The following is a 26,706-nucleotide window of genomic DNA, read 5'->3' as shown; positions in this document are numbered from 1 at the left end:
AGGTGGGGTTGGGGGATATGGGGAGAAGGTGGGTAGGTGGGGTTGGGGATATGGGGAGAAGGTGGGTAGGTGGGATTTAGAGATATGGGGAGATGGTGGGTAGGTGGGATTTAGAGATATGGGGAGAAGGTGGGTAGGTGGGGTTGGGGGATATGGGGAGAAGGTGGGTAGGTGGGGTTTGGGGATATGGGGAGAAGGTGGGTAGGTGGGGTTGGGGGATATGGGGAGAAGGTGGGTAGGTGGGGTTGGAGGATATGGAGAGAAGGTGGGTAGATGGGGTTGGGGAATATGGGGAGAAGGTGGGTGGGTAGGTGGGGTTGAGGATATGGGGAGAAGGTGGGTAGGTGGGGTTGGGGGATATGGGGAGAAGGTGGGTAGGTGGGATTCAGAGATATGGGGAGAAGGTGGGTAGGTGGGGTTGGAGGATATGGGGAGAAGGTGGGTAGGTGGGATTCAGGGCTATGGGGAGATGGTGGGTAGGTGGGGTTGGGGGATATGGGGAGAAGGTGGGTAGATGGGGTTGGGGATATGGGGAGAAGGTGGGTAGGTGGGATTTAGAGATATGGGGAGATGGTGGGTAGGTGGGATTTAGAGATATGGGGAGAAGGTGGGTAGGTGGGGTTGGGGGATATGGACAGAAGGTGGGTAGGTGGGGTTGGGGGATATGGGGAGAAGGTGGGTAGGTGGGGTTGGGGGATATGTGGAGACGGTGGGTAGGTGGGGTTGGGGATATGGGGAGAAGGTGGGTAGGTGGGATTTAGAGATATGGGGAGAAGGTGGGTAGGTGGGGTTGGGGGATATGGGGAGAAGGTGAGTAGGTGGGGTTGGAGGATATGGGGAGAAGGTGGGTGAGATTGGTCCATGAAAAAGGAGATGGGTTGTTAGGCCTTTTTTCCGTTCCTAAAAATTCTTGCGTTCTCATGTTCTTACAGTGCTAAAACTACTTACTGCAAAATGGTTCTTCGGTGGAGGTTAGAAAGAACACCTTATTTGGAAGCTTCATTACATGACTATGATTTTTCCACTTCTCAATGTGATATCCTGCAGTTCAGTGAGGAGAAGTTGAACATTGAGGATTAGTGAAGGATCAACAAGGAGGATTCAATGGCAAATAACAATGTCTATTGTATGTTACAGTTATCACAATGCATGGGATATACCGAGAGACAGATCAGATCCCAGGGCTCCTCAAAGTATGTTTATGCTACGTGTCAATATTTCTAAACTACATGAAAGATTGGCATTTCCATGACCTCAGGACGTCCCAGAGCACTTTCCAGTCAATGAGGTACTTTTTGAAGTGTAGTCACGGTTGTAATGTAGGAAACGCGATAGCAAATTTGTGCACAGCAAGCTCCCACAAACAGCAATGTGTTAATGATCAGATCATCTGTTTTATTGATGGGATAAATATAGGCCCAGGACAGCAGAAGATAACCCCTACTCTTCTTCAAATAGTGCCATGGGATCTTTTACATCCACCTGAAAGGGCAGACAGGGCCTCGTTTTAACGTCTCATTTGAAAAATGGCTCCTTTGACAGTGCTGCACTCCCTTAGTACTGCAGTGAAATGTCAGCCTAGATTAAATGTACAAGTGCAACAGTGGGGCTTGAACCTACAATCTACTGCCTCAGAGGTCAAGAGTGCTACCAACTGAGCCAAACTGACACTGGTGAAAGGCAGTTCGATTTTGCACAATACTCAGACACAGGCCAGCAGGTCCTAGTTCGATTGGATCTGTGCGGAGTAAGCTGATCACAGCTGGCAGACAGTGAATTTGGGTTAGGGGAAGGGATATATCAGTCAGCAGGGCCCCCTCCACCCCATCCTTGACTGCTTCCCACTCAGTCCTACTGCAAAAATGAGCACATGTAAGAATGAGAACTGGAGGCCATAGTCTCAGGATAAAGGGGTGATCCATTTAGCAATGAGATTAGGAAGGATTTCTTCAATCGGAAGGCTGTGAATCTTTGCAATTCTCTACCCCAGAGGACTGTGGATGCTGAATTGTTGAGATCGACTGAGATCCATAAACATTTGGACACTAAGGGAATCAAACGATATGGGGATAGGTTGGGAAAGTAGAGCTGAAGTAGAAGATCAGCCATGGTCTTATTGAATGGCGGAGCAGGCTCGAGGGGCCAAATGGTCTACTTCTGCTCCTAATTCTTATGTTATTTCCAAATTACAGGGTCAAGCTCGAATATGATGTTCAGCACACTATAGAACAATGCAGCACAGAAGCAGGCCATTCGGCCCATCGAGCCTGTGCCAACTCTTTGAAAGAGCGATCCAGGTTAGTCCCACTCCCCCTGCTCTTTCCCCATAGCCCTGCAGATTTTTCCTTTCAGGTATTTACCCAACTTTTGAATCTGCTTCCACCATTCTTTCAGGCAGCACATTGAAGATCAAAAATAATGGCTGCGTAAATAAAATTCTCATCTCCTCCCTGATCCGTTTGCCAATTGTCTTAAATCACAGAATCATCGAAAATTACGACACAGAAGGAGGCCATTTGGCCCATCGTGTCTGCGCCGGTCGAAAAAGAGCTACCCAGCCTAATCCCACCTTCCAGCACTCGGTCCGTAGCCCTGTAGGTTATGGTTCTTTAAATGCACATCCAAGTAACGTTTAACTGTGGTGAGGGTTTCTGCCTCTACCACCCTTTCAGGCAGTGAGTTCCAGACCCCACCACCCTTTGGGTGAAGAAATGTTTCCTCATCTCCCTCTAATCTTTCTACCAATTACTTTAAATCTATGCCCCCTGGTTATTGACCCCTCTGCTAAGGGAAACAAATCCTTCTTATCCACTTTATCCAGGCCCCTCATAATTTTATACACCTCAATTAAATCTCCCCTTAGCCTCCTCTGTTCCAAGGAAAGCAACCCCAGCCTATCCAATCTTTCCTCATAGCTAAAGTTTTGGCAACATCCTTGTAAATCTCCTCTGCACCCTTTCGAGTGCAATCACATCTTTCCTGTAATGTGATGACCAAAACTGCACGCGGTACTCCAGCTGTGGCGTAACTAGTGTTCTATACAGTTCTAGCATAACTCCCCTGCTCTTGTATTCTGTGCCTCGGCTAATAAAAGAAAGCATTCTGTTATGTATGTATGTAAACCAATATGTAAGACTTGCCACCAGGGGGCACACCTGTGGGAGACCCAAGGGTCACCTGTGCACTCTGGGCAAGCAGGTATAAAAGGCAGTCCACCATGCTGCTTCCTCACTCTGGAGTCACATTAAGGAGACCAAGGTCACAACAGTTTGAGTTTACAATGTGGAGTTATTCTGAACATAACATATTCCATATGCCTTTTTAACTACCTTATCAACCTGTCCTGCTACCTTTAAGGATCTGTGGACATACACTCCAAGATGCTCTGTTCCTCTACACCTCTCAGTGTCCTCCCATTTATTGTGTATTCTCTTGCCTTGTTGCCCCTCCCCAAATGCATTACCTCACACTTTTCTGGATTGAATTCCATTTGCCACTTTTCTGTCCACTTGACCAGTCCATCGATATCTTCCTGCAGTCTGGAGCTTTCCTCCTCACTGTCAACCACACGGCCAATTTTTGTATCATGTGCAAATTTCTTTGTCATGCCCCCTATATTTAAGTCGAAATCATTAATATATAAAAAGTAAGATACCCAGTATTGAACCCTGTGGAATCCCACTGGAAACAGCCTTCTAGTCATAAAAACTCCCCTCAACCATTAACCTTTGCCACTGAGCCAAATTTGGATCCAATTCGCCATTTTTTTGATCAGCCTATCATGTGGGATCTTGTCAAAATCCTTGCTAAAATCCATGTAAACTACATCAACTGCACTGCCCTCATCGACCCTCCTTGTTATCTCCTGGAGGAACTCAATCATGTTAGAGTATCGGTGTCTTCTGCGACTGGAATCAGTTTCTCCCAACCTACTCTAGCGAACCCTTTCATAATTTTGAGCATCTCTATTAAATCTCCCCTATTAAACCTCGATTAAAAATCCCACTCCAGAGACTTGAGCACAAAAAACTAGCCTGATTCTCCTGATTTTACCAAGGCTACTGAGGGAGTGCTGCACTGTGCCGTCTTTAGGATGAGACGTTAAACAGAGGCGCCGTCTGCTCTTCCAGGTAAACGTAAAAGATCCCATGGCACTATTTTGAAGACGAGCAGGGGAGTTAGCCCCGGTGTCCTGAGCCAATATTTAGCCCTCAACCAACATCACGAAAACAGATGATCCAGTCAAAACAGCATTGCTGTTTGTGGGAACTTGCCGTGCACAGATTGGCTGCTGCGTTGTCTACATTACAATGACTACACTTCAAAAGTATTTAATTGGCTGTGAAGCGCTTTGGGATGTCCTGAGGTGGGGAAAGGTTCTTTGCTCTAAGGAGAACCTCTCTAGTGTCTGCACTCTAGTCCCTATTTGGGCTGACGCATTGAGGATGATTGGTTGGGTGAAGGAGAGCAGAGAGTGGCCTGTTGCCTATGGAACCATGTCATACTCCGACAAGAATCAGTGTCGTCAGGTGAGCAGAGGATAGAACTGACCAAATCAAAAAACATGCTCCAGAACGAGGTTTCTTACCAAATATAGGATCGGTATCATCACGCTGTGTGCATCTGGCATCTAGGAATTCGGTATACGATGCACAAGGGTAGGCGGTGATATTACAGGTTGAGATCATGGAGTTTATATACATATAGACAGATCTTTGATGGTCGCATATCATGTACTTTTTTCCTGGAAGTAACATAATAGTTAAACAAAGCTACATGCAAGAAAAGCAGAGCAGTTATGTTCAACTTGTAGTGACCCTTGGTTAGACCGCACTTGGACCAATGTGCGCAGTGCTGGTCTCCATATTACACAAGTTATATCGAGGCACTGGAGAAGGTGCAAAAAAAGGACATATAAGAATGATACCACAGCTGAGAGGGTGTATCTATCAAGAAAGGCTGAACAGGTAGGGGTTCTTTTCTCTCGAAAACAGAAGGCTGAGGGGTGACCTGATAGAGGTCTTTAAAATTATGAAGGGGTTCAATAGAAACATATAAAATTCTGACGGGATTGAACAGGTTAGATGCAGGAAGAATGTTCCCGATGTTGGGGAAGTCCAGAACCAGGGGTTATAGGCTAAGGAGAAGGGGTAAGCCATTTAGGACCAAGATGAGGAGAAACTTCTTCACTCAGAGAATTGTGAACCTGTGGAATTCTCTACCACAGAAAGTTGTTGAGGCCCATTCGTTAGATATATTCAAAAGGGAGTTAGATGTGGCCCTTATGGCTAAAGGGATCAAGGGGTATGGAGAGAAAGCAGGAATGAGGTACTGAAGTTGCATGATCAGCCATGATCATATTGAATGGTGGTGCAGGCTCAAAGGACCGAATGGCCTACTCCTGTACCTAGTCTCTATGTTTCTTTGTTTCTATGATTGGGTAAACATGGAGAAAATGTTTCCACTTGAAGGGGAGACCAAAACTAAGGGCCATAGATATAAGATGTTCCCGAATAAATCCAATACTAAATCCAATAGTGAATTCAGGAGAAACTTCTTTACCCAGAGAGTGGTGAGAATGTGGAACTCGCTGTCACAGGGAGTCATTTATTTCATATTTTCGACAGTGGACCCGCCTCAGAGCACCGGCAAGATTCCGGCCTCTGAATTGTAAGGCGATATCCAGAACCATGTGGAACTCTGCTGCTGCTAACGGAATACTGAACTGATGGGAACAATTCGGAACTTAACGGATATAGGCAGGAAAACTCGACGAATCAAAGCCCAACTCGCATCAACTTGCCTACAACTTTAATTTTGAGCAGAGCTGTCGACAAGGGCATGAGATTTTTATGCACCAGCCTATACTCATGTGAGTTATATAAACATGGATAAAAGGGATCAGCTAATCCTGTCACACAGGCCCACAGTGGATCGCAACGCAACATTAACATATCGCTTCTTTTCCTTTTCTTATCCTTTTCTGCCCTGTCTTTTTCTCTCTTCCTTTGTCTCCTTTGCTTCCTCTGCCCAATTGCTGGACCTGTGGCCATTTTCTCTTGCTGGTAAAGGATGGAAAACAAAAGAAAAGACTTGCATTTATATAGCGCCTTTCGCAACCTCATATTGGCCAGAACAATTGACAGACAGTGGGCTGTTTTTGGAGTGTAGTCACTGTTGCAATGTTGGGAAATGTGGCAGCCAATTTGCACAGAGCAAGATCCCACAAACGTCAACGGGACATGCCTTTGTTACCTCTAGTCTTGACTATTCCAACGCACTCCTGTCTGGCCTCCCACATTCTGCCCTATGTAAACTAGAGGTCATCCAAAACTCGGCAGCCCGTGTCCTAACTTGTACCAATTCCTGCTCACCCATCACCCTTGTGCTCACTGACCTACATTGGCTCCCGGTTAAGCAACGCCTCGATTTCAAAATTCTCATCCTTGTTTTCAAATCCCTCCATGGCCTCGCCCCTCCCTATCTCTGTAACCACCTCCAGCCCCACAACCCCCCTGAGAGGTCTGCGCTTCTCTAATTCTGTCCCCCTGACCATCCCTGATTATAATCGCTCAACCATCGGTGGCCGTGCCTTCAGCTGCTTGGGCCCAAGCTCTGGAATACCCTCCCTAAACCTCTCTGCCTCTCTACCTCTCTCTCCTCCTTTAAGACACTCCTTGACTACCTCTTTGGTCACCTGCGCTAACTTCTACTTATGCGGCTTGGTGTCATATTTTTATCACATAATACTCCTGTGAAGCACCTTGGGTTGTTTCACTGAATTAAAGACGCTCTATAAATACAAGTTGTTGTTGTTGTTGAGAAATATGACCAGACAATATGTTGGTTGAGGGAAGATTACTGGTCAGGACACTGAGGAGAACTCCCCTGCTTTTCTTCAAATGGTGTGATGGGATGTTTAATGTCCGCCTGAGAGGGCCTCAGTTTAATGTCTCATCGTAAAGAAGGCACCTCTGACAGTGCAGCACTCCCTCAGCACTAGGAGCGCCAGCCTGGATTAGGCACTCAAGTCTCTGATGTGGGGCTTAGAACCCGCAACCTTCGGACTGAGAGGCAAGGGTGCAACCCACTGAGCCCAGACTGACGATATAAAGATGAGCCCAACCTATTATTCAATGCAGAATTAAAAGCCTTCCATTAATATGACGGTTCCTATCTTTTTAATGGAGACCTTTCACTATCAGTACTATGGCTCCAGCTCCCACGTCCATCGTAATCCATCAGCAGATAACATAAGAAATAGGAGCAGGAGTCGGCCATACTGCCCCTCGAGCCTGCTCCGTCATTCAATAAGATCATGGCCGATCATCGACCTCAACTCCACTTTCCCTTAGTGCCCAAAAATCATCGATCTCAGCCTGGAATATATTCAATGACTCAGCATCCACAGCCCTCTGGGGCAGAGAATTCCAAAGATTCACAACCCTCTGAGTGAAGAAGTTTCTCCTCATCTCATCCTGGAACTATGCCCCCTAGTTCTAGAGACTCCAACCAGGGGAAACAACCTCTCAGCATCTACCCTGTCTGATCTTCGACATCAACTCCACTTTCCTGCCCGATCCCCATATCCCTCGATGCCCTTAGAGTCCAAAAATCTATCGCTCTTAGCCTTGAATACACGCATCGACTGAGCATCAACTTGCTTCCTCTCACTTTACAGTGAAAGACAACAACATCAACAATAACTTTTATTTATAAAGCATCTTTAACGTAGTAAAACGTCCCATGGTGCTTCACAGCAGTGTTAAAAGAGAAAATGGATACATTTAACACTGAGCCACATAAGAAGAAATTATGGCAGATGACCAAAAGCTTGGTCAAAGAGGTAGGTTTTAAGGAGAGTCTTAAAGGAGGAAAGGGAGGTAGAGAGGCGGAGAGGTTTAGGCAGGGAGTTCCAGAGCTTGGGGCCCGGGCAACTGAAGGCACGGCCGCCATGCAGCAGGAGCGACGAGATCGGGGTGAAGGAGTGACGAGAGACTGTAGAGGGACGTGATCGAGGCCCAGGGGAAGCGTGAGTTCGGGGCCAGGGGCCCAGGGGCAGCACGGGCCAGCCCACACTGCGATATATGTGCGTGCACTGGGTCCATGCAGCAAAGCAGGTCTCCAGTTGTCTTGGTTAATCCTTGCCACTGGACCAAGATCTTGCTCTGTCAAGCCCGTGTGGTGGCTGGTGTGCAATAGCCATCACACATTTATAAAATCCATGCAAAGGCATCTTCCACCCTTGGTGGATGTAGTTCAGGACTTGGAATATTAGGTCCTTCGTTGAAACACCTGCGAACTCATCCTTTTTTGACGTGGATGCAAGTCATCCTCGCTTCGAGGGATTGCCCATGCTGCTGATGAATAGTAACAATGGCATTGGGAATTGCCAAGATTGTGATCCTCAGGCAGGGGGTGATCTCCCAAGATGCTCCGGCCAGCTTGGCGAGAGTTGGTAGACTTGCTTGGAGACCAGCGCGACCTTTTATGTTGACTGACAAGTTAACAATTGCAAAAGAAATGGAAAATGGGAATAAAGCTGAGTGCCAATACAAACCTCCCAGGATAGTCACGGGGCAGCCCGGTTGGTCAGTCCCTCCGTTAGCATAAAAATCTATATGCCCCAGATATTCTCGGTAGCCAAGAGCTGCAGGAAGAAACATTATTTGTACGTTATTTTTTATCATAATGATGCCACCAATATAGAAATAAGATGGACTGCAATGGAAGAATGAGAGTAGCTGAGGGATGGATTCCGATGGGAGAGTTAGGATATTAGAGGGATGGGTTTCAGTGGGACTGTTCGGGTACTAAAAGGATGGGCTTTGACGGGAGAGTCAGGCATGAGCTGAAATCAGGAACTCTCTGTGTGGAATGGTTGAATCATAGAATCACAGAATGGTTACAGCACAGGAGGTCATTCGGCCCGTCGAGCCCGTGCCGGCTCTCTGTGGGAGCACTTCAGCCAGTCCCACTCCCCCGCCCTTTCCCCGTAGCCCTGCATTTTTTTTTCCTTCAGGTATTTATCCAACTCCCTTTTGAAAGCTATGATTGAGTCTGCCTCCACCACCAGGCAGGGCATTCCAGATCCTAACCACTCGCTGTGTAACAAAGTTATTCCTCATGTCGCCTTTGGTTCTTTTGCCAAATCTGTGTCCTCTGGTTCTCGACCCTTCCACCATTGGGAACAGTTTCTCTCTATCTACGCTGTCTAGGCGCATCATGATTTTGAACACCTCTATTAAATCTCCTCTCAGCCTTCTCTGCTCCAAGGAGAACAACCCCAGCTTCTCCAGTCTCTCCACGTAGCTTAAGTCCTTCATTCCTGGAAGCAATCTCATAGGAAAGCAAATGATATATTAACTTTTGTTGCAAAGCGATTAGAGTAAAAGAGTAAAGAAATCTTACTGCAATTATACAAGGAATTGGTGAGTCCACACCTGGAGTATTCTGTTCAGTTCTCGTCTCCTGACCTAAGGAAAGACATACTTGCCTTAGAGGAACATAAGAACATAACATAAAAATTAGGAACAGGAGTAAGCCATCTAGCCCCTCAAGCCTGTTCCGCCATTCAACAAGATCATGGCTGATCTGGCCGTGGACTCAGCTCCACTTACCTGCCCGCTCCCCATAAGTTGGGTGGCAGTGTGAGCTGCAAGGAGGATTCTATGAGGCTGCAGAGCGACTTGGATAGGTTAGGTGAGTGGGCAAATGCATGGCAGATGAAGTATAATGTGGATAAATGTGAGGTTATCCACTTTAGTGGTAAAAACAGAGAGACAGACTATTATCTGAATGGTGACAGATTAGGAAAAGGGCAGGTGCAAAGAGACCTGGGTGTCATGGTACATCAGTCATTGAAGGTTGGCATGCAGGTACAGCAGGCGGTTAAGAAAGCAAATGGCATGTTGGCCTTCATAGCGAGGGGATTTGAGTACAAGGGCAGGGAGGTGTTGCTACAATTGTACAGGGCCTTGGTGAGGCCACACCTGGAGTATTGTGTACAGTTTTGGTCTCCTAACCTGAGGAAGGACATTCTTGCTATTGAGGGAGTGCAGCGAAGGTTCACCAGACTGATTCCCGGGATGGCGGGACTGACCTATCAAGAAAGACTGGATCAACTGGGCTTGTATTCACTGGAGTTCAGAAGAATGAGAGGAGACCTCATAGAAACGTTTAAAATTCTGACGGGGTTAGACAGGTTAGATGCAGGAAGAATGTTCCCAATGTTGGGGAAGTCCAGAACCAGGGGACACAGTCTAAGGATAAGGGGGAAGCCATTTAGGACCGAGATGAGGAGGAATTTCTTCACCCAGAGAGTGGTGAACCTGTGGAATTCTCTACCACAGAAAGTTGTTGAGGCCAATTCACTAAATATATTCAAAAAGGAGTTAGATGAAGTCCTTACTACTAGGGGAATCAAGGGGTATGGTGAGAAAGCAGGAATGGGGTACTGAAGTTGCATGTTCAGCCATGAACTCATTGAATGGCGGTGCAGGCTAGAAGGGCCGAATGGCCTACTCCTGCACCTATTTTCTATGTTCTATGTTTCTATAACCCTTAATTCCCTTATTGGTTAAAAATCTATCTATCTGTGACTTGAATACAAATAATGAGCGAGCCTCAACTGCTTCCTTGGGCAGAGAATTCCACAGGTTCACAACCCTCTGGGAGAAGAAATTCCTTCTCAACTCGGTTTTAAATTGGCTCCCCCGTATTTTGAGGCTGTGCCCCCTAGTTCTAGTCTCCCCGACCAGTGGAAACAACCTCTCTGCCTCTATCTTGTCTATCCCTTTCATTATTTTAAATGTTTCTATACGATCACCCCTCATCCTTCTGAACTCCAACGAGTAAAGACCCAGTCTACTCAATCTATCATTATAAGGTAACCCCCTCATCTCCGGAATCAGCCTAGTGAATCGTCTCTGTACCCCCTACAAAGCTAGTATATCTTTCCTTAAGTAAGGTGACCAAAACTGCACGCAGTACTCCAGGTGCAGCCTCACCAATACCCTATACAGTTGCAGCAGGACCTCCCTGCTTTTGTATTCCATCCCTCTCGCAATGAAAGCCAACATTCCATTCGCCTTCCTGATTACCTGCTGCACCTGCAAACTAACTTTTTGGGATTCATGCACAAGGACCCCCAGGTCTCTCTGCACCGCAGCATGTTGTAATTTCTCCCCATTCAAATAATATTCCCTTTTACTGTTTTGTTTCCCAAGGTGGATGATCTCACACTTTCCGACATTGTATTCCATCTGCCAAACCTTAGCCCATTCACTTAACCTATCCAAATCTCTTTGCAGCCTCTCTGTGTCCTCTATACAACCCACTTTCCCACTAATCTTTGTGTCATCTGCAAATTTTGTTACACTACACTCTGTCCCCTCTTCCAGGTCATCTATGTATATTGTAAACAGTTGTGGTCCCAACACCGATCCCTGTGGCACACCACTAACTACCGATTTCCAACCCAAAAAGGACCCATTTATCCCGACTCCCTGCTTTCTATTAGCCAGCCAATTCTCTATCCATGCTAATACATTTCCTCTGACTGGAAGTGCAGCGAAGGTTCACCAGACAGGTTCCTGGGATGAGGGGATTGCCCTATGAGGAGAGTTTAAGTAAGCTAGGCCTATATTCCCTAGAATTTAGAAGAATGAGAGGTGATCTAATTGAAATATATAAAATTCTGAAGGGGCTTGACAGGGTGAATGCTGAAAAAATGTTTCCTCTGCCTGGGGAATCTAGAGCACAGTCTCAGTCTCAGAATAAGGGGTCGTCTATTTAGGACTGAGATGAGGAGAAATTTCTTCACTCAAAGGGTTGTGAATCTTTGGAATTCTGTACCCCCAGAGAGCTAAGGCTGCTCAGTCACTGAGTATATTCAAGACCGAGGTCGATACATTTTTGAGAACAATGGGGAAATAAGGGAAATGGGGATAATGTGGGAGGGTGGAGTTGAGGTAGAAAATCAGCCAGAATCTTGTTGAATGGTGGAGCAGGCTCGAAGAGCCAAATGGCCTACTCCAGCTCCTATTTCTTATGTTCTTATGTTCTCACAAATCTTTTCTGCATCCTCTCTAATGCCTTCACATCCTTCCTAAAGGGCGGTGCCAAGAATTGGACATAATACTCCAATTGAGGCTGAACTAGTGTTTTATAAAGGTTCATCATAACTTCCTTACTTTTGTACTCTATGCCTCTATTTATGAAGTCCAGTATCCCATATGCTTTATCAAGCGCTTTCAGAACTTGCCCTGCCACCTTCAAAGACTTGTGCAACGATACCTCCAGGTGTCTCTGTTCATGCACCCCCTTTAGAATTGTACTCTTTTGTTGTGTATCTGTAAAGCATGCACTCCCATGTTCCGGCACCAGGGAGTGCATCCCCTGAAGTCCCAAGGGGTCCCAGCATCCCTTGGGAGCACTGTATATAAGCCGGCCCCTAAGGCCTGTTCCTCACTCTGCAGTATCTTAATAAAGACTGAGGTCACTGTTACTTTAACCTCCCCGTGTGCAGTCTCATCTGTGTTCACAACACAATAACTGGCGACGAGTATATGAATCCAACGCAAAGATGCAGCAAACTGTGGGCATCCTGGAGAAGTTCTCGGAGGGTGAGGACTGGGAAGCCTATGTCGAACGGCTAGACCAGTACTTTGTAGCCAACAAGCTGGATGGAGAAGGAAGCGCTGCAAAAAGGAGAGCGGTCCTCCTCACGGTCTGCGGGACACCGACCTACAGCCTCATGAATAATCTTCTGGCCCCAGTGAAACTCACAGATAAGTCATATGAGGAGCTGGGTACACTGGTTCGGGAGAATCTTAACCCGAGGGAGAGTGTGCTGATGGCGAGATATCGGTTCTACACGTGCCAGCCATCTGAAGGTCAGGAAGTGGTGAGCTACGTCACCGAGCTAAGGTGACTTGCAGGACAATGTGAGTTTGATGGCTACCTGGAGCAGATGCTCAGAGACTTTTTTATACTGGGCATTGGCCACGAGACCATCCTACGAAAACTTTAGACTGTAGAGACACCTACCCTCAGTAAGGCCATTGCGATAGCACAGGTGTTTATGTCCACCAGTGATAACACCAAACAAATCTCTCAGCACACAAGTGCCAGCAATGTTCATAAATTAACTGGAACTGTGTTTGCGAGCAGAAATGTACAGGGCAGAAACCATGAGTCTGCAACTGCCAGCAGGCCTCAGGTGACCCAGTTGGCCCAGAGTCCGCAACAAAGGATGAATGCAAGGCAATTCACACCTTGTTTGTGTTGTGGAGACTTCCATTCAGCGTATTCATGCTGCTTCAAAGGGTATGTTTGCAAGAGCTGTGGAACAATGGGGCGCCTCCAACGAGCTTGCAGATGAGCTGCAAGCTCTGCAAAACCTGCTAAGCGCCAGGTGGCAGAGGAAGATCGGTCCATGGTGGACAAAGCAATTTTGAGCCTCAGAGAGAGGAGGCAGATGCTGAAGTACACGGGGTGCACACATTTTCAACGAAATGTCCACCCTTAATGCTAAACGTAAAATTGAATGGCTTACCCGTTGCCATGGAACTGGACACTGGCGCTAGCCAATCCATCATGAGTAAAAAGATGTTTGAGAGACTGTGGTGCAACAAGGCACTCAGACCAGCCCTGAGCCCCATCCACACAAAACTGAGAACGTACACCAAAGAGCTTATCGCTGTCCTGGGCAGCGCCATGGTCAAGGTCACCTACGAGGGCACGGTGCACGAACTGCCACTCTGGATTGTCCTGGGCAATGGCCCCACACTGCTTGGAAGGAGTGGCTGGGAAAAATCCGCTGGAACTGGGATGACATCCGAGCGCTATCACATGTCGATGAGGCCTCATGTACCCAGATTCTAAACAAATTTCCTTCCCTTTTTGAGCCAGGCATTGGAAACTTTTCCGGGGCGAAGGTGCGGATCCACTTGGTTCCAGAGGCACAACCCATTCACCACAAGGCGCGAGCGGTACCTCACATGATGAGGGAAAGAGTGGAAATCGAGCTGGACAGGCTGCAACATGAGGGCATCATCTCCCCAGTGGAATTCAGCGAGTGGGCCAGTACTCAAAAGTGATGGCACGGTCAGGATTTGCGGCGATTATAAAGTAACTATTAATCGTTTCTCGCGACAGGACCAATACCCGCTACCTAAGGGAGACGACCTATTTGCGACACTAACAGGAGGCAAGACGTTCACCAAGCTCGACCTGACTTCGGTCTACATGATGCAGGAGCTGGAGGAGTCTTCGAAGGGCCTTACCTGTATCAACACGCACAAGGGACTGTTCATCTACAACAGATGCCCGTTTGGAATTCGGTCGGCTGCAGCGATCTTCCAGAGAAACATGGAAAGCCTACTCAAGTCGGTACCATGCACGGTGGTTTTTCAGGACGACATATTGGTCACGGGTCGGGACACCGTCGAGCACCTACAAAACCTGCAGGAGGTCCTCCAGCGACTGGATCGCGTAGGGCTGCGGCTGAAGAGGTCGAAATGCGTCTTCATGGCAACAGAAGTGGAGTTTTCGGGGAGAAAGATCGCAGTGGACGGCATTCAGCCCACAGACACCAAGACAGAGGCTATCAGGAACGCGTCCAGGCCACAGAACGTCACGGAGCTGCGGTCATTCCTGGGACTCCTCAACTATTTTGGTAACTTCCTACCGGGGTTAAGCACCCTCTTAGAGCCCCTGCATGTGTTATTGCGCAAAGGTGAGAACTGGGTATGGGGAAAAAAACTAAGTAATTGCTTTTGAGAAAGCCAGAAACATTTTATGCTCCAACAATCTGCTTGTATTGTATAACCCGTGTAAAAGACTCATGCTAGCATGTGATGCATCGTCGTACGGAGTCGGGTGTGTATTACAACAAGCTAACGTTGCGGGGAAGTTGCAACCTGTCGCCTATACCTTCAGGAGCTTGTCTAAGGCCGAGAGGGCCTACAGCATGATTAAGAAAGAGGCATTAGCGTGTGTGCTCGGGGTAAAGAAAACGCATCAGTACCTGTTTCGCCTCAAATTTGAGCTGGAAACAAATCACAAGCCCCTCATATCCCTGTTCACTGATAACAAGGGGATAAATACTAATGCCTCAGCCAGCATACAAAGATGGGCATTCGCGCTATCAGCGTATAACTATACCATCCGTCACAGGCCAGGCACCGAGAACTGTGCAGATGCTCTCAGTCGGCTACCATTGCCCACCACGGGGGTGGAAATGGCGCAGCCTGCAAACTAGTTGATGGTGGCGCAGCCCGCAGACTTGTTAATGGTCATGGAAGAGTTTGAAAATGAAAAATTACCTGTCATGGCACGACAGATTAGGACTTGGACCAGCGAAGATCCTCTGCTGACCCGAGTAAAAAACTGTGTACTGCATGGGAGCTGGGCCAGCATCCCCATTGAAATGCAAGAGCTAATCAAGCCTTTCCAGTGACAAAAGGACGAGCTGTCCATTCAGGCAGACTGCCTGTTGTCGCGTAGTGCTATCCAAAAAGGGCAGGGAGACGTTCATCTCAGATCTCTACAGCACACACCCGGGTATAGTAATGATGAAAGTGATAGCCAGATCCCACGTGTGGTGGCCCGGTATTGACTCTGACTTGGAGTCCTGTGTACGGCAATGCAGAATGTGTGCTCAGTTGAGCAACGCGCCCAGAGAGGCATCACTAAGTTTGTGGTCCTGGCCCTCCAGACCATGGTCGAGGATCCATGTCGACTATGCGGGCCCGTTTCTCGGTAAAATGTTCCTGGTGGTGGTGGATGCTTTTTCAAAATGGTTTGAATGTGAAATAATGTCGGGAAGCACCGTCACCGTTACCATTGAAAGCCTGAGGGCCATGTTTGCCACCCACGGCCTGCCTGACATACTGGTCAGTGACAACGGACCATGTTTCACCAGTGCCAAATTTAAAGAATTCATGACCCGCAATGAGATTAAACATGTCACCTCAGCCCCGTTTAAACCAGCCTCCAATGGGCAGGCAGAGCGGGCAGTACAAACAATCAAACAGAGCCTTAAATGAGTCACAGAAGGCTCACTCCAAACCCGCCTGTCCCAAGTATTGCTCAGATACCGCACGAGACCCCACTTGCTCACAGGGGTGCCCCAAGCTGAGCTACTCATGGAAAGGACACTTAAAACCAGACTCTTGCTGGGTCACCCCAACCTGCATGATCAGGTAGAGAGCAGACGGCAGCAACAAAATGTAAACGATGGTCGCGCCACTGTATCACGGGAAATTGATCTGAATGACCCTGTGTATGTGCTAAACTATGGACATGGTCCCAAGTGGATCGCGGGCATGGTGATAGCTGAAGAAGGAAGTAGGGTGTTTGTAGTCAAACTAGACAATGGACAAATTTGCTGAAAGCACCTGGACCAAACGAGGCTGCGGTTCACAGACTGCCCTGAACAACCCACAGCAGACACCACCTTTTCCGAATCCACAACACACACCCAAAGGATCAACAACACCACGCCGAACCAGGAAATCAAACCCATCACGCCCAACAGCCCAGCAAGGCCAGGCTCACCCAGCAGCCCTGCATGGCCAACAACACGCCAGCCCAGCGAGGGCACAGCCAACACACCAGAACAGACATTTGTACCAAGGCGGTCAACCAGGGAAAGAAAGGCTCCCGACCGCCTCACCTTGTAAATAGTTTTCACTTTGACATTGTGGGGGAGTGATGTTGTGTATCTGTAAAGCATGCACTCCCAAGTTCCGCCACCAGGGAGTGCATCCCCTGAAGTCCCAAGGGATCCCAGCATCCCTTGGGAGCACTGTATATAAGCCGGCCCCTAAGGCCTGTTCCTCACTCTGCAGTGTCTTAATAAAGACTGAGGTCACTGTTACTTTAACCTCCCCGTGTGCGGCCTCATCTGTGTTAGGAACACAATACCTTTAGTTTATATTGTCTCTCCTCGTTCTCATTCACTTTTCTGTGTTAAATTTCATCTGTCCTGTGTCCACCCATTCCACCAGCCTGTCTATGGCCTCTTGAAGTCTGTCACTATCCTCCTACTGTTCACTATACTTCCAAGTTTTGTGTCATCTGCAAATTTTGAAATTGTGCCCTGTACACCCAAGTCTAAGTCATTAATATATATCAAGAAAAGTAGTGGTCCCAGTACTGACCCCTGGGGAACACCACTGTACACCTTCCTCCTGTCTGAAAAACAACCGTTCACCACTACTCTCTGTTTCCTGTCACTGAGCCAATCCAAAATACGTTCCAAAATGTGTTTGGATCCGGTAGCTAGATCCACAATACATTGATGTTCCAAATAATTATCCATGCGCTCCTCCCTCGATATAAATAATAATTTTAGTATGTATCTGATCACATGTAAAGGCAAGTAAGTCGGAGTACCATCGATGTCTGTGTGCAGGACATCAACAAACTGAGCATCAGAGGGATCCAGTCTGTCGTCCTCTGCTTTCCCAGTGAACAAAGGGCCCGCCGGATCAAGACCTACAAAAAAAAGTCAATAATAAATAATTTAAAAAATATATATTTTTTTGCTTGCTCGATTTTTCCCCTCTTCTTTCTAAAGACAGCTGGGATACGATTCAATTGGCACCGGCACCATTCTGTCCCTCAGTGCCCGTAGTTTGGGTGTGAGCCTGATCGGGGGATGCCAACAGGTTGATTGATCACCAACAGTGTCACTGCTGCACCTCGATTCTGCCCTCGCCTGACAGCCACATGGGTACATGCTTACCACAAGGGTGGGTGATCAGAAACAGGTGTACTGAATCATGCAGCACACAAGGAGGTCACCCGGCCCATCACGTGGCTCCCGCATGGAGATGGGGGAGGGGAGGTAGATCAAATGTCAGCCCTTTGTCTCTGTTGGTAGCACTCTCACCTCTGAGTCAGAAGGTCATGGGTTTATGTCCTGCTCCTGAGACTTGAGCACAAAAATCCAGGCTGACTCTTTCAGTGCAGTGCTGAGGGAGCGGCGTACTATCGGAGGTGCTGTCTTTTGAATGGGATGTTAAATCGAGATGTCTGTTTCAGTGGGATGTCTGCCCTCTCAGATGGATGTAAAAGATCTCAAGACAATATTTCGAAGAGGAGCAGAGGAGGTCTCCCCGGTGTCCTGTCCAACATTTAACCCTCAACCAACATCACGAAAAACAGATTATCTGGTCATTATCTCATTGTTGTTTGTGGGAGCTTGCTGCGTTTCCTACATTACAACAGTGACTACAGTTCAAAAGTACTGTAAAGTGCTTTGGGATGTTCTGAGGTCATTAAAGGTGCTATATAAATGCAAGTTATTTCTTCCTTTGAAAGAACTACCTTAAGGAGGGCGGTCAGAACACAGGACTGACGGTTTCAATCCTGTTTTCCAAAGGATTGGAGGTAATATCCATCTTTTTGTACTTACTGCCTGTTACTGTGTGTAACTAATTGTACTTGATCATTAAAATTAATGATGCCACCGTATTGGTTGCCTGCTGGACCCAATCTACAGCTCTTGTTTGAATTAAAGAAAATTTAAAAAAGACTTGTATTTAAAAAACACCTTTCACGGCCACCCAAAGCGCTTTACAGCCAATGAAATACTTTTTGAAGTGTTATCACTGTTGTAATGTGGGAAATACGGCAGCCAATTTGCGCACAGCAAGCTCCCACAAACAGCTATGCAATAATGACCAGATAATCTGTTTTAGCTATGTTGATTGAAGGATAAAGATTGGCCCAGGACACTGGGGATAACTCCTCTGCTCTTCTTTGAAATAGTGGCCGTGAGATCTTCTCCATCCATCTGAGAGGGCAGATGGGGCCTCGGTTTAATGTCTCATCCGAAATACAGCACCTCCGACAGTGCAGCGCTCCCTCAGCACTGCACTGGGAGTGTCGGCCTTGACTTATGTGCTCTCGCCTCCAATGTGCCAGTGCAGCCTTTGGTCGCCTGAGGAAGAGAGTGTTTGAAGACCAGGACCTCAAATCTGCCACCAAGCTCGTGGTCTACAGGGCAGTAGTGATACCCGCCCTCCTGTATGGCTCAGAGCCGTGGACCATATACAGTAGCCACCGCAAAGCACTGGAGAAATACCACCAACGATATCTCCGCAAGATCTTGCAAATCCCCTGGGAGGATAGATGCACCAACATCAGTGTTCTCGCTCAGGCCAACATCCTCAGCATCGAAGCACTGACCACACTCGACCACCTCCGTTGGACAGGCCACATCATCCGCATGCCCGACACAAAACTCCCAAAGCAAGTGCTCTACTCAGACCTCATACACGGCAAGCGAGCCCCAGGTGGGCAGAGGAAAAGTTTCAGTGACACCCTCAAAGCTTCCCTGAAAAAGTGCAACATCCCCACCGACGCCTGGGAGTTCCTGGCCCAAGACCGCCCTAAGTGGAGGAAGTGCATCCGGGAGGGCGCTGAGCACCTCGAGTCTCATCGTCGAGAGCGTGCAGAAACCAAGCGCAGGCAGCGGAAGGAGCGTGCGACAAACCAGACTCCCCACCCACCCTTTCCTTCAACGATTGTCTGCCCCACCTGTGACAGGGACTGTAATTCCCGTATTGGACTGTTCAGTCACCCGAGAACTCACAGTGGAAGCAAGTCTTCCTCGATTTTGAGGGATTGCCCATGATGATGATGATGATGATGATTTGCTCAAGTCTCTGGAGTGGGACTTGAACCCACAACCTTCTGACTCATAAATGAGAAAGAGAGTACTACCCACTGAGGCACAGCTGACAAGGAAAAGTACAGAAACATTGCTAAAGAAACAGGAAAAACCATTTAGTAAATATTCAGTGTGCATGGAAAGAGTGCTCAGAACATCATAGCACTGGAGCAATGAAAGAAATGGGTTCTCGAAAATGCTGGAAACACTCAGGCATGATCTGTGGAGAGAGAAACAGAGTTAACGTTTCAGACCAGTGACCCTTCGGCAGAACTGGGAGATGGTTTTAAGCAAGTACAGAGGCAGGGAAAGGGCGGGCAGGGATGAGAAGTGTCATGTATGTAACCACAATGTAACACCACTGTATTACTGTATGCACTCAACCTAGATGCACACCTTGACCACAAGGGGTGAACTTGTGGGAGACATTCCTTACCTGATCACACAGGTATAAAAAGGGAGGTCCCACGCAGGGTCATCGTCTTTGGAGTCCTGTGAATAAAGAGTTAAGGTCACAGAGTGACCTTGTCCCCAGAATGTGCCTCGTGTGGTTTCATACTGTAGAGTAAGGACCTTAAATTGGTGACGAGAAACGTGAATTCACGACACACGAGAATGGCCACCGGTAGCACAGAGGAACGGTACTGTGTTGGGGAAGACTGGGACAATTTTGTCGAGAGGCTTCAGCAAAGCTTCGTTATGAAAGAATGGCCGGGGGATGCAGCGGCCGACAAGCGAAGGGCTCATCTTTTGACCAGCTGCGGACCAAAGACTTACGCGCTCATGAAGGACCTACTAGCACCCGAAAAGCAGGCGGACAAAACCTTTGAAGAGCTTAGCAAATTGATCGGGGAGCACCTCAAACCGGCGAGTAGCATGCATATGGTCCGACACAGATTCTACACCCACCGACGTCGTGAAGGACAGAGCATACCGGACTTCGTAGCGGACCTCTTGCGTTTGGCCAGCCTCTGTAAGTTCACAGACGCCTGCAGGGGGAGATGCTAAAGGACTTCTTTATCGAGGGCATCGGTCATGCGGGGATTTTCTGCAAATTAATTGAGACCAAGGATTTGGCCTTGGAAGCGTCGGCGTTGATAGCTCAAACTTTCATGGCGGGGAGGAAGAGACGAAAATAATATACGCGCGCAATTCTGCCTCTAACGTGGCGATGGATCAGGGAGTCAACATCATCAATGCGACTCAAAGCCCCGCAGGCAGGCAGGGGCAGTCCGACACTCCCCAGGCAGCAATAGACCCCAGAGTAGGACTTCAACAGAGACAATGGCAGGCTGAACAGGCATTCACGCCATCACAGTGGACAATGCGGCCCGTGATGGGGCCATTGACACCCACTAATAGGGTACTTAAGAGCAGTCAAAGGGACAGTCAGCACGGAATGCCTGGCCATAGCCCTTTTGTTTCCAACAATGGAAACTTTAACTCATGCTGGAGGTGTGGGGAAAACACTGAGTTAGACCTTGCAGATTTCAACAGTTTGTCTGCAGGAGCTGCAATCTCAGTGGCCACTTAGCTCGAATGTGCAGGAAATCTGCAACCAGACTAATATATGAGGCGGATGGACCAGAAGAGGGTTCTTTGAGGGAGGATGACTTTTGGGGCAATTCAATGGATGCCAAGGTTCAGCGGGTCCATGTGGCGAATATTCACAGTTCATACACCAAAACGTAACCAATGATGATGAGGGTTTTATTAAATGGTATCCCAGTATGCATGGAGCTGGACACTGGGGCCAGCCAGTTGCTCATAGGCATTCAGCAATTTGAGAAGCAAAGGCCACGTAAAGCCAGTAGACCCAAATTAGAACGTATTGAGACACAATTACGGACTTACACTAAAGAAATCATTCCGGTGCTAGGCAGTGCAATGTTGGCTGTCACACACAATGGGTTAGTGAATCGGCTGCCGCTCTGGATTGTCCCAGGCAATGGTCCTGCACTGTTGGGGAGCAGCTGGTTCGCCGAGATGAATTGGAAATGGGGGGGATGTTCACGCAATGTCAGCTGTGGAGCGAAATCCGTGCTCACAAGTCCTACAACAATTCGATTCACTATTCCAACCTGGAGTCAGGACTTTCAAAGGCACTAAAGTAGTGATACACATCACCCTGGATACCAGGCCAGTGCACCACAAAGCCAGAGTGGTGCCGTATGTGATGCGGGAAAAGATCGAGAGCGAATTGGACCGGCTGTTGAGAGAGGGCATCATCTCGCCTGTTGAATTCAGCGACTGGGCGAGCCCCATCGTTCCCGTCCTAAAAGCGGATGGCTCTGTCAGGATCTGTGGCGACTACAAGGACACCATCAATCGGGTGTCCCTACAAGATCAATACCCACTCCCGAGAGCAGAGGACCTCTTCGCCACGCTGGCAGGCGGCAAGCTGTTCACCAAGTTGGACCTCACTTCAGCCTATATGACCCAGGAACTGGCCGACGAATCAAAACTACTGACCACCATCACCACGCACAAGGGACTGTTCGTTTATAATAGGTGCCCATTTGGCATTCGATCAGCGGCCGTGATTTTTCAACGAAACATGGAAAGCCTGCTTAAATCCATTCCTGGAACAATCGTGTTCCAGGACGACATCCTCATCACGGGTCGAGACACCGAGGAACACCTCCACAGCCTGGAGGAGGTGCTACGCCGACTGGACCGGGTAGGCCTGCGACTCAAGAAGTCTAAATGTGTGTTCTTAGCTCCTGAGGTTGAGTTTCTGGGTAGGAAGGTTGCTGCAGATGGGATTCGGCCCACCGAATCCAAAACAGAGGCGATTCAACGAGCACCCAGACCCTGCAACACATCGGAGTTGCGTTAATTCCTGGGACTGTTGAACTATTTCGGGAACTTTCTGCTGAACTTGAGCAAGTTGTTGGAGCTGCTACACGTGCTCCTGCATAAGGGTCGCGATTGGTTTTGGGGGGACTGTCAGGAACGGGCTTTTGATCGGGCATGAAACCTACTTTGTTCAAACAAGTTGTTGACCCTGTACGACCCCTGTAAAAAATTGGTTCTGACATGTGATGCATCGTCCTATGGGGTTGGGTGCGTGTTGCAGTAGGGCAATACTGAGGGTCAACTACAACCTGTGGCTTATGCCTCCAGGTCGCTCTCACAAGCAGAATGGAGATATGGGATGGTCGAGAAGGAAGCGCTTGCATGTGTCTATGGTGTAAAAAAAATGCATCAGTACCTCTTCGGTAGGAAGTTTAAATTAGAGACGGACCACAAGCTATTAACATCCCTGTTGTCAGACAGCAAGGCTATCAATGCCAACGCATCAGCTCGCATACAGCGATGGGCTCTCACGCTGGCTGCTTATGACTACTCCATCCGGCACCGGCCCGGCACTGAAAATTGCGCTGACGCGCTCAGCAGGCTTCCACTGGCCACCATTGAGGGGGCAGCGGAGCAAAGTGCTGAGATGGTCACGGCTGTCGATGCCTTTGACAGCGCAGGCTCCCCCATTGCAGCACGCCAGATTAAAATCTGGACAAACAGAGATCCCCTCCTATCCCTGATTAAGAAATGTATCCTGACTGGGGATCGGGCGCCCACACACGGAGCATGCCCTGAGGAGGTCAGACCATTCCACAGACGGATGGATGAGCTCTCCATCCAAGCCAACTGCCTACTATGGGGCAGCCGGGTAGTTATGCCCCAGAAAGGCAGGGCGGCATTCAGCAGGGAACTCCACAGCGAGCACCCAGGCATTGTGCTGATGAAGGCCTTGGCCGGTCACACGTTTGGTGGCCTGGAATTGATTCAGACCTGGAACACTGTGTTCGCAGGTGCACGACGTGTGCCCAGCTGGGTAATGCCCCCAGGAAGGCCCCGCTCAGCCCGTGGCCCTGGCCCACCAGGCCATGGTCACGCATTCATGTTGACTATGCGGGCCCATTCATGGGAATGATGTTCCTTATTGTAGTAAATGCGTACTCGAAATGGATCGAGTGCATCGTTCTGAATTCATGCACGTCATCCACCACCGTGGAAAGCCTACATGCGATCTTTGCAACCCACGGCTTGCCGGACATCCTGGTTAGTGATAATGGCCCATGGTTCACAAGCTACGAATTCCGAGAGTTTATGTCGGGCAATGGCATCAACCACGTCAGGACTGCGCCGTTCAAGCCGGCCTCTAATGGCCAGGCGGAACGTGCGGTCCAAATCATTAAGCAAGGTATGCTCAGGATTCAAGGACCCTCCCTACAATGCCGCCTATCGCGCCTCCTGCTGGCCTGTAGATCCCGACCACACTCGCTCACGGGGGTCCCGCCCGCAGAGCTACTAATGAAACGGACACTCAAAACTCGGTTGTCCCTCATTCACCCAGTCCTGACCGAAATAGTTGAGGGCAAGCGCAAGTCACAAATCGAGTACCATGACCATAATTCGAGGGGGAGATGTATAGACATAAATGATCCTGTATTCGTCCTCAATCATGCCATGGGGCCCAAATGGCTTGAGGGTACTGTAATTGACAAAGAGGGGAATAGGGTCATCGTGGCAATACTCAACAATGGTCAGATATGCCGTAAGCATCTGGACCAAGTAAAAAAAAGGTTCAGCATCGACACAGAGGAACCTGAAGATGACCATGAGATGGAGCTCACAACACCCGCCAGTGAACGAGCAACAAGAGCAATCAGAAGAATGCACAGTCCCTGCGGTCAGCCCGGACAGGCCGGAATCACCACAGGTGACAGAAACTCACGTCAGTGTCCAGGAACCAGAGCCCCAACTGCGGCGCTCCACGAGGGAGCGTAGACCGCCTGAAAGACTAAACCTATGATCCCAATATGACTTTGGGGGGGGGGGGGGGAGGTGATGTCATGTATGTAACCACAATGTAACACCACTGTATTACTGTATACACTTAACCAAATGCACACCTTGACCACAAGGGGTGAACTTGTGGGAGACACTCCTTACCTGATCACACAGCTATAAAAAGGGAGGTCCCACGCAGGGTCCTTTTTTTTGGAGTCCTGTGAATAAAGAGTTAAAGTCACAGAGTGACCTTGTCACCAGAATGTGCCTCGTGTGGTTTCATACTGTAGAGTAAGGACCTTACAAGAAGACCAAAAGGAAAGGTCTGTGATAGGGTGGAAGACAGGAGTGATTAAATGACAAAGTGACAATGGTGTGAGGTAAAAGGAGATGGTAATGGGACAAGTAAAGACACAAAAGATGAGCTTAGAGGAGGAATAAATGGCAACAGGATCATTAATGTGAAGTCCTCCCCCCTCAGTACAGATTCACATGAGGCATGTAGTGAAGTCAAGGTCACTCTGGACCTGCACCTTTATTTCACAGCTCTGGATTGCTGCACTTGCCTGAGACCTCTCCTTACATACCTCTCTCTTGCAAGTGCACCCCTGGTGGTAAGGTATGCTGGTAGTTACAGGTCATATCTTATTACAGTCATGTATAGCATGTTAGGATAAAGTTATATATAATAATGTAAGATACATGACAATTAACAGCACCTGCTGTCTGAGGAAATGGGAGCCGTGGTTACGATCTGAAATTGTTGAACTCGATCTTGAGTCCAGAATACTGTAAAGCGCCTAATCGAAAGATGAGGTGTTGTTCCTCGAGCTTGCGTTGAGCTTCGTTGGAACAGTGTAGGTGGCCGAGGACGGAGAGGTCAGAGTGGGAATGGAGCGGGGAATTAAAGTGACAGGCGACCGGAAGCTCGGGGTCACACTTACGGACTGAACGGAAATGTTTCGCAAAGCGGTCACCCAATCTACGCTTGGTCTCCCCAATGTAGAGGAGACCGCACCGTGAGCAGCGACCACAGTATACTAAATTGCAAGGACTACAAATAAATCGCAGCTTAACCTGGAAGGAGTGTTTGAAGCCCCGGATGGCAGGAAGGGAGGAGATGAAAGGGCTGGTGTGCTACCTCTGCACGTGCTTAAAACCTGTTACATCCATAACATTATCCAGTTCTGACGAAAGGTTACCAACCTGAAACGTCAACTCTGTTTCTCTCTCCACAGATGCTGAGTATTTCCAGCATTTGCTGTTTATAGAGGTGAATGTCCTGAATCCGGAACTCTGAAAACCGGAATTGTCCGAAAACCGGACATTTCGGCGAGCGGTGAGAAGCGGAGGATCGGCGGGCGACGAGGTCCAAAATCTGGCAAAATCCAAAATCGGGTAGGATTCCGGCCGCGGCGACTTCTGAAATCCGGCAAAACCCAAAATCCTGGCACGGATTTGGATTCGGTTCCGAGGATTCCGGATTTCGGAGATTGTACCCGTATTTCAGATTTGCAGCATCTGCAGAATTTTGCCAAAGAAATGGATTAATGTTCCTCACCGGTTATTCGTCCAATCTTCCCATGAAATCTACTTCCAACGAAGCCCGATATGTGTGCACCGAGGCTCACACCGATCATATGAATCAATTCGAGGGAACCTTTGCTTTTTTTCTGAAGAAACAGTATTGACGATGAACAGAAAGGAACCATTATCTTAACACTGTAAACACAGAGCAGTTCTCTAAGTGTAACTCTGGGGATGTATTTTCCATTTCCGAGGTGCTAACATTTGGTTATTTGTAACTGAGGCCAGGGCATGAGCTTTAAAGCCACACTCAGATACAGCCTCTCCCTGTGACCAATATGGCGTCTATCAAAATACTTTTGCCACAACCATGACTGCCTGAAAACTGGCATCACCAAATCGGCGCAGTGCCCCTTTTAGCCGTGGCTCAGTGGGTAGCGCTCTCTCTCGCCTCTGAGTCAGAAGTTGTGGGTTCAAGTCCCGCTCCAGGGACTTGAGCACATAAATCTAGGCTGACACTCCCAGTGCAATACCGAGGGAGTGCTGCACTGTTGGAAGTGTCGTCTTTCGGATGAGACATTAAACCGAGGATATCTTCTGTACGACCTCACAGGCTTTAAGATGGCTGATAACTTCAGGAACCTGTCAGGTGACCTGTTCCCTCTTTATTGTTGTAAGCAGCAATGGCTGCATTACCA

At 48.3% G+C, this 26,706-nt stretch overlaps 1 protein-coding gene across 1 annotated transcript in view; it reads right to left on the bottom strand.

Moving 5' to 3' along the window:
• The window catches only part of lipia (lipase, member Ia), a 40,406-nt gene that overhangs the window by 10,136 nt on the left and 3,564 nt on the right, over window positions 1-26,706 (bottom strand). Inside the window, exons 3-7 of the mRNA XM_070892679.1 lie at window positions 26,043-26,154; window positions 17,404-17,505; window positions 8,561-8,650; window positions 4,589-4,744; window positions 949-1,041 (exon numbers count right to left, since the gene is read on the bottom strand). Of these exons, the coding sequence (XP_070748780.1) occupies window positions 949-1,041; window positions 4,589-4,744; window positions 8,561-8,650; window positions 17,404-17,505; window positions 26,043-26,154 (553 nt within the window). The remainder of the gene's footprint in view (window positions 1-948; window positions 1,042-4,588; window positions 4,745-8,560; window positions 8,651-17,403; window positions 17,506-26,042; window positions 26,155-26,706) is intronic.

This window comes from Pristiophorus japonicus, chromosome 11 (genome assembly GCF_044704955.1).
Source record: "Pristiophorus japonicus isolate sPriJap1 chromosome 11, sPriJap1.hap1, whole genome shotgun sequence".
In the NCBI taxonomy this organism is placed as follows: Eukaryota; Metazoa; Chordata; class Chondrichthyes; family Pristiophoridae; genus Pristiophorus; species Pristiophorus japonicus.
This window is presented reverse-complemented; position numbering and strand designations above follow the sequence as displayed.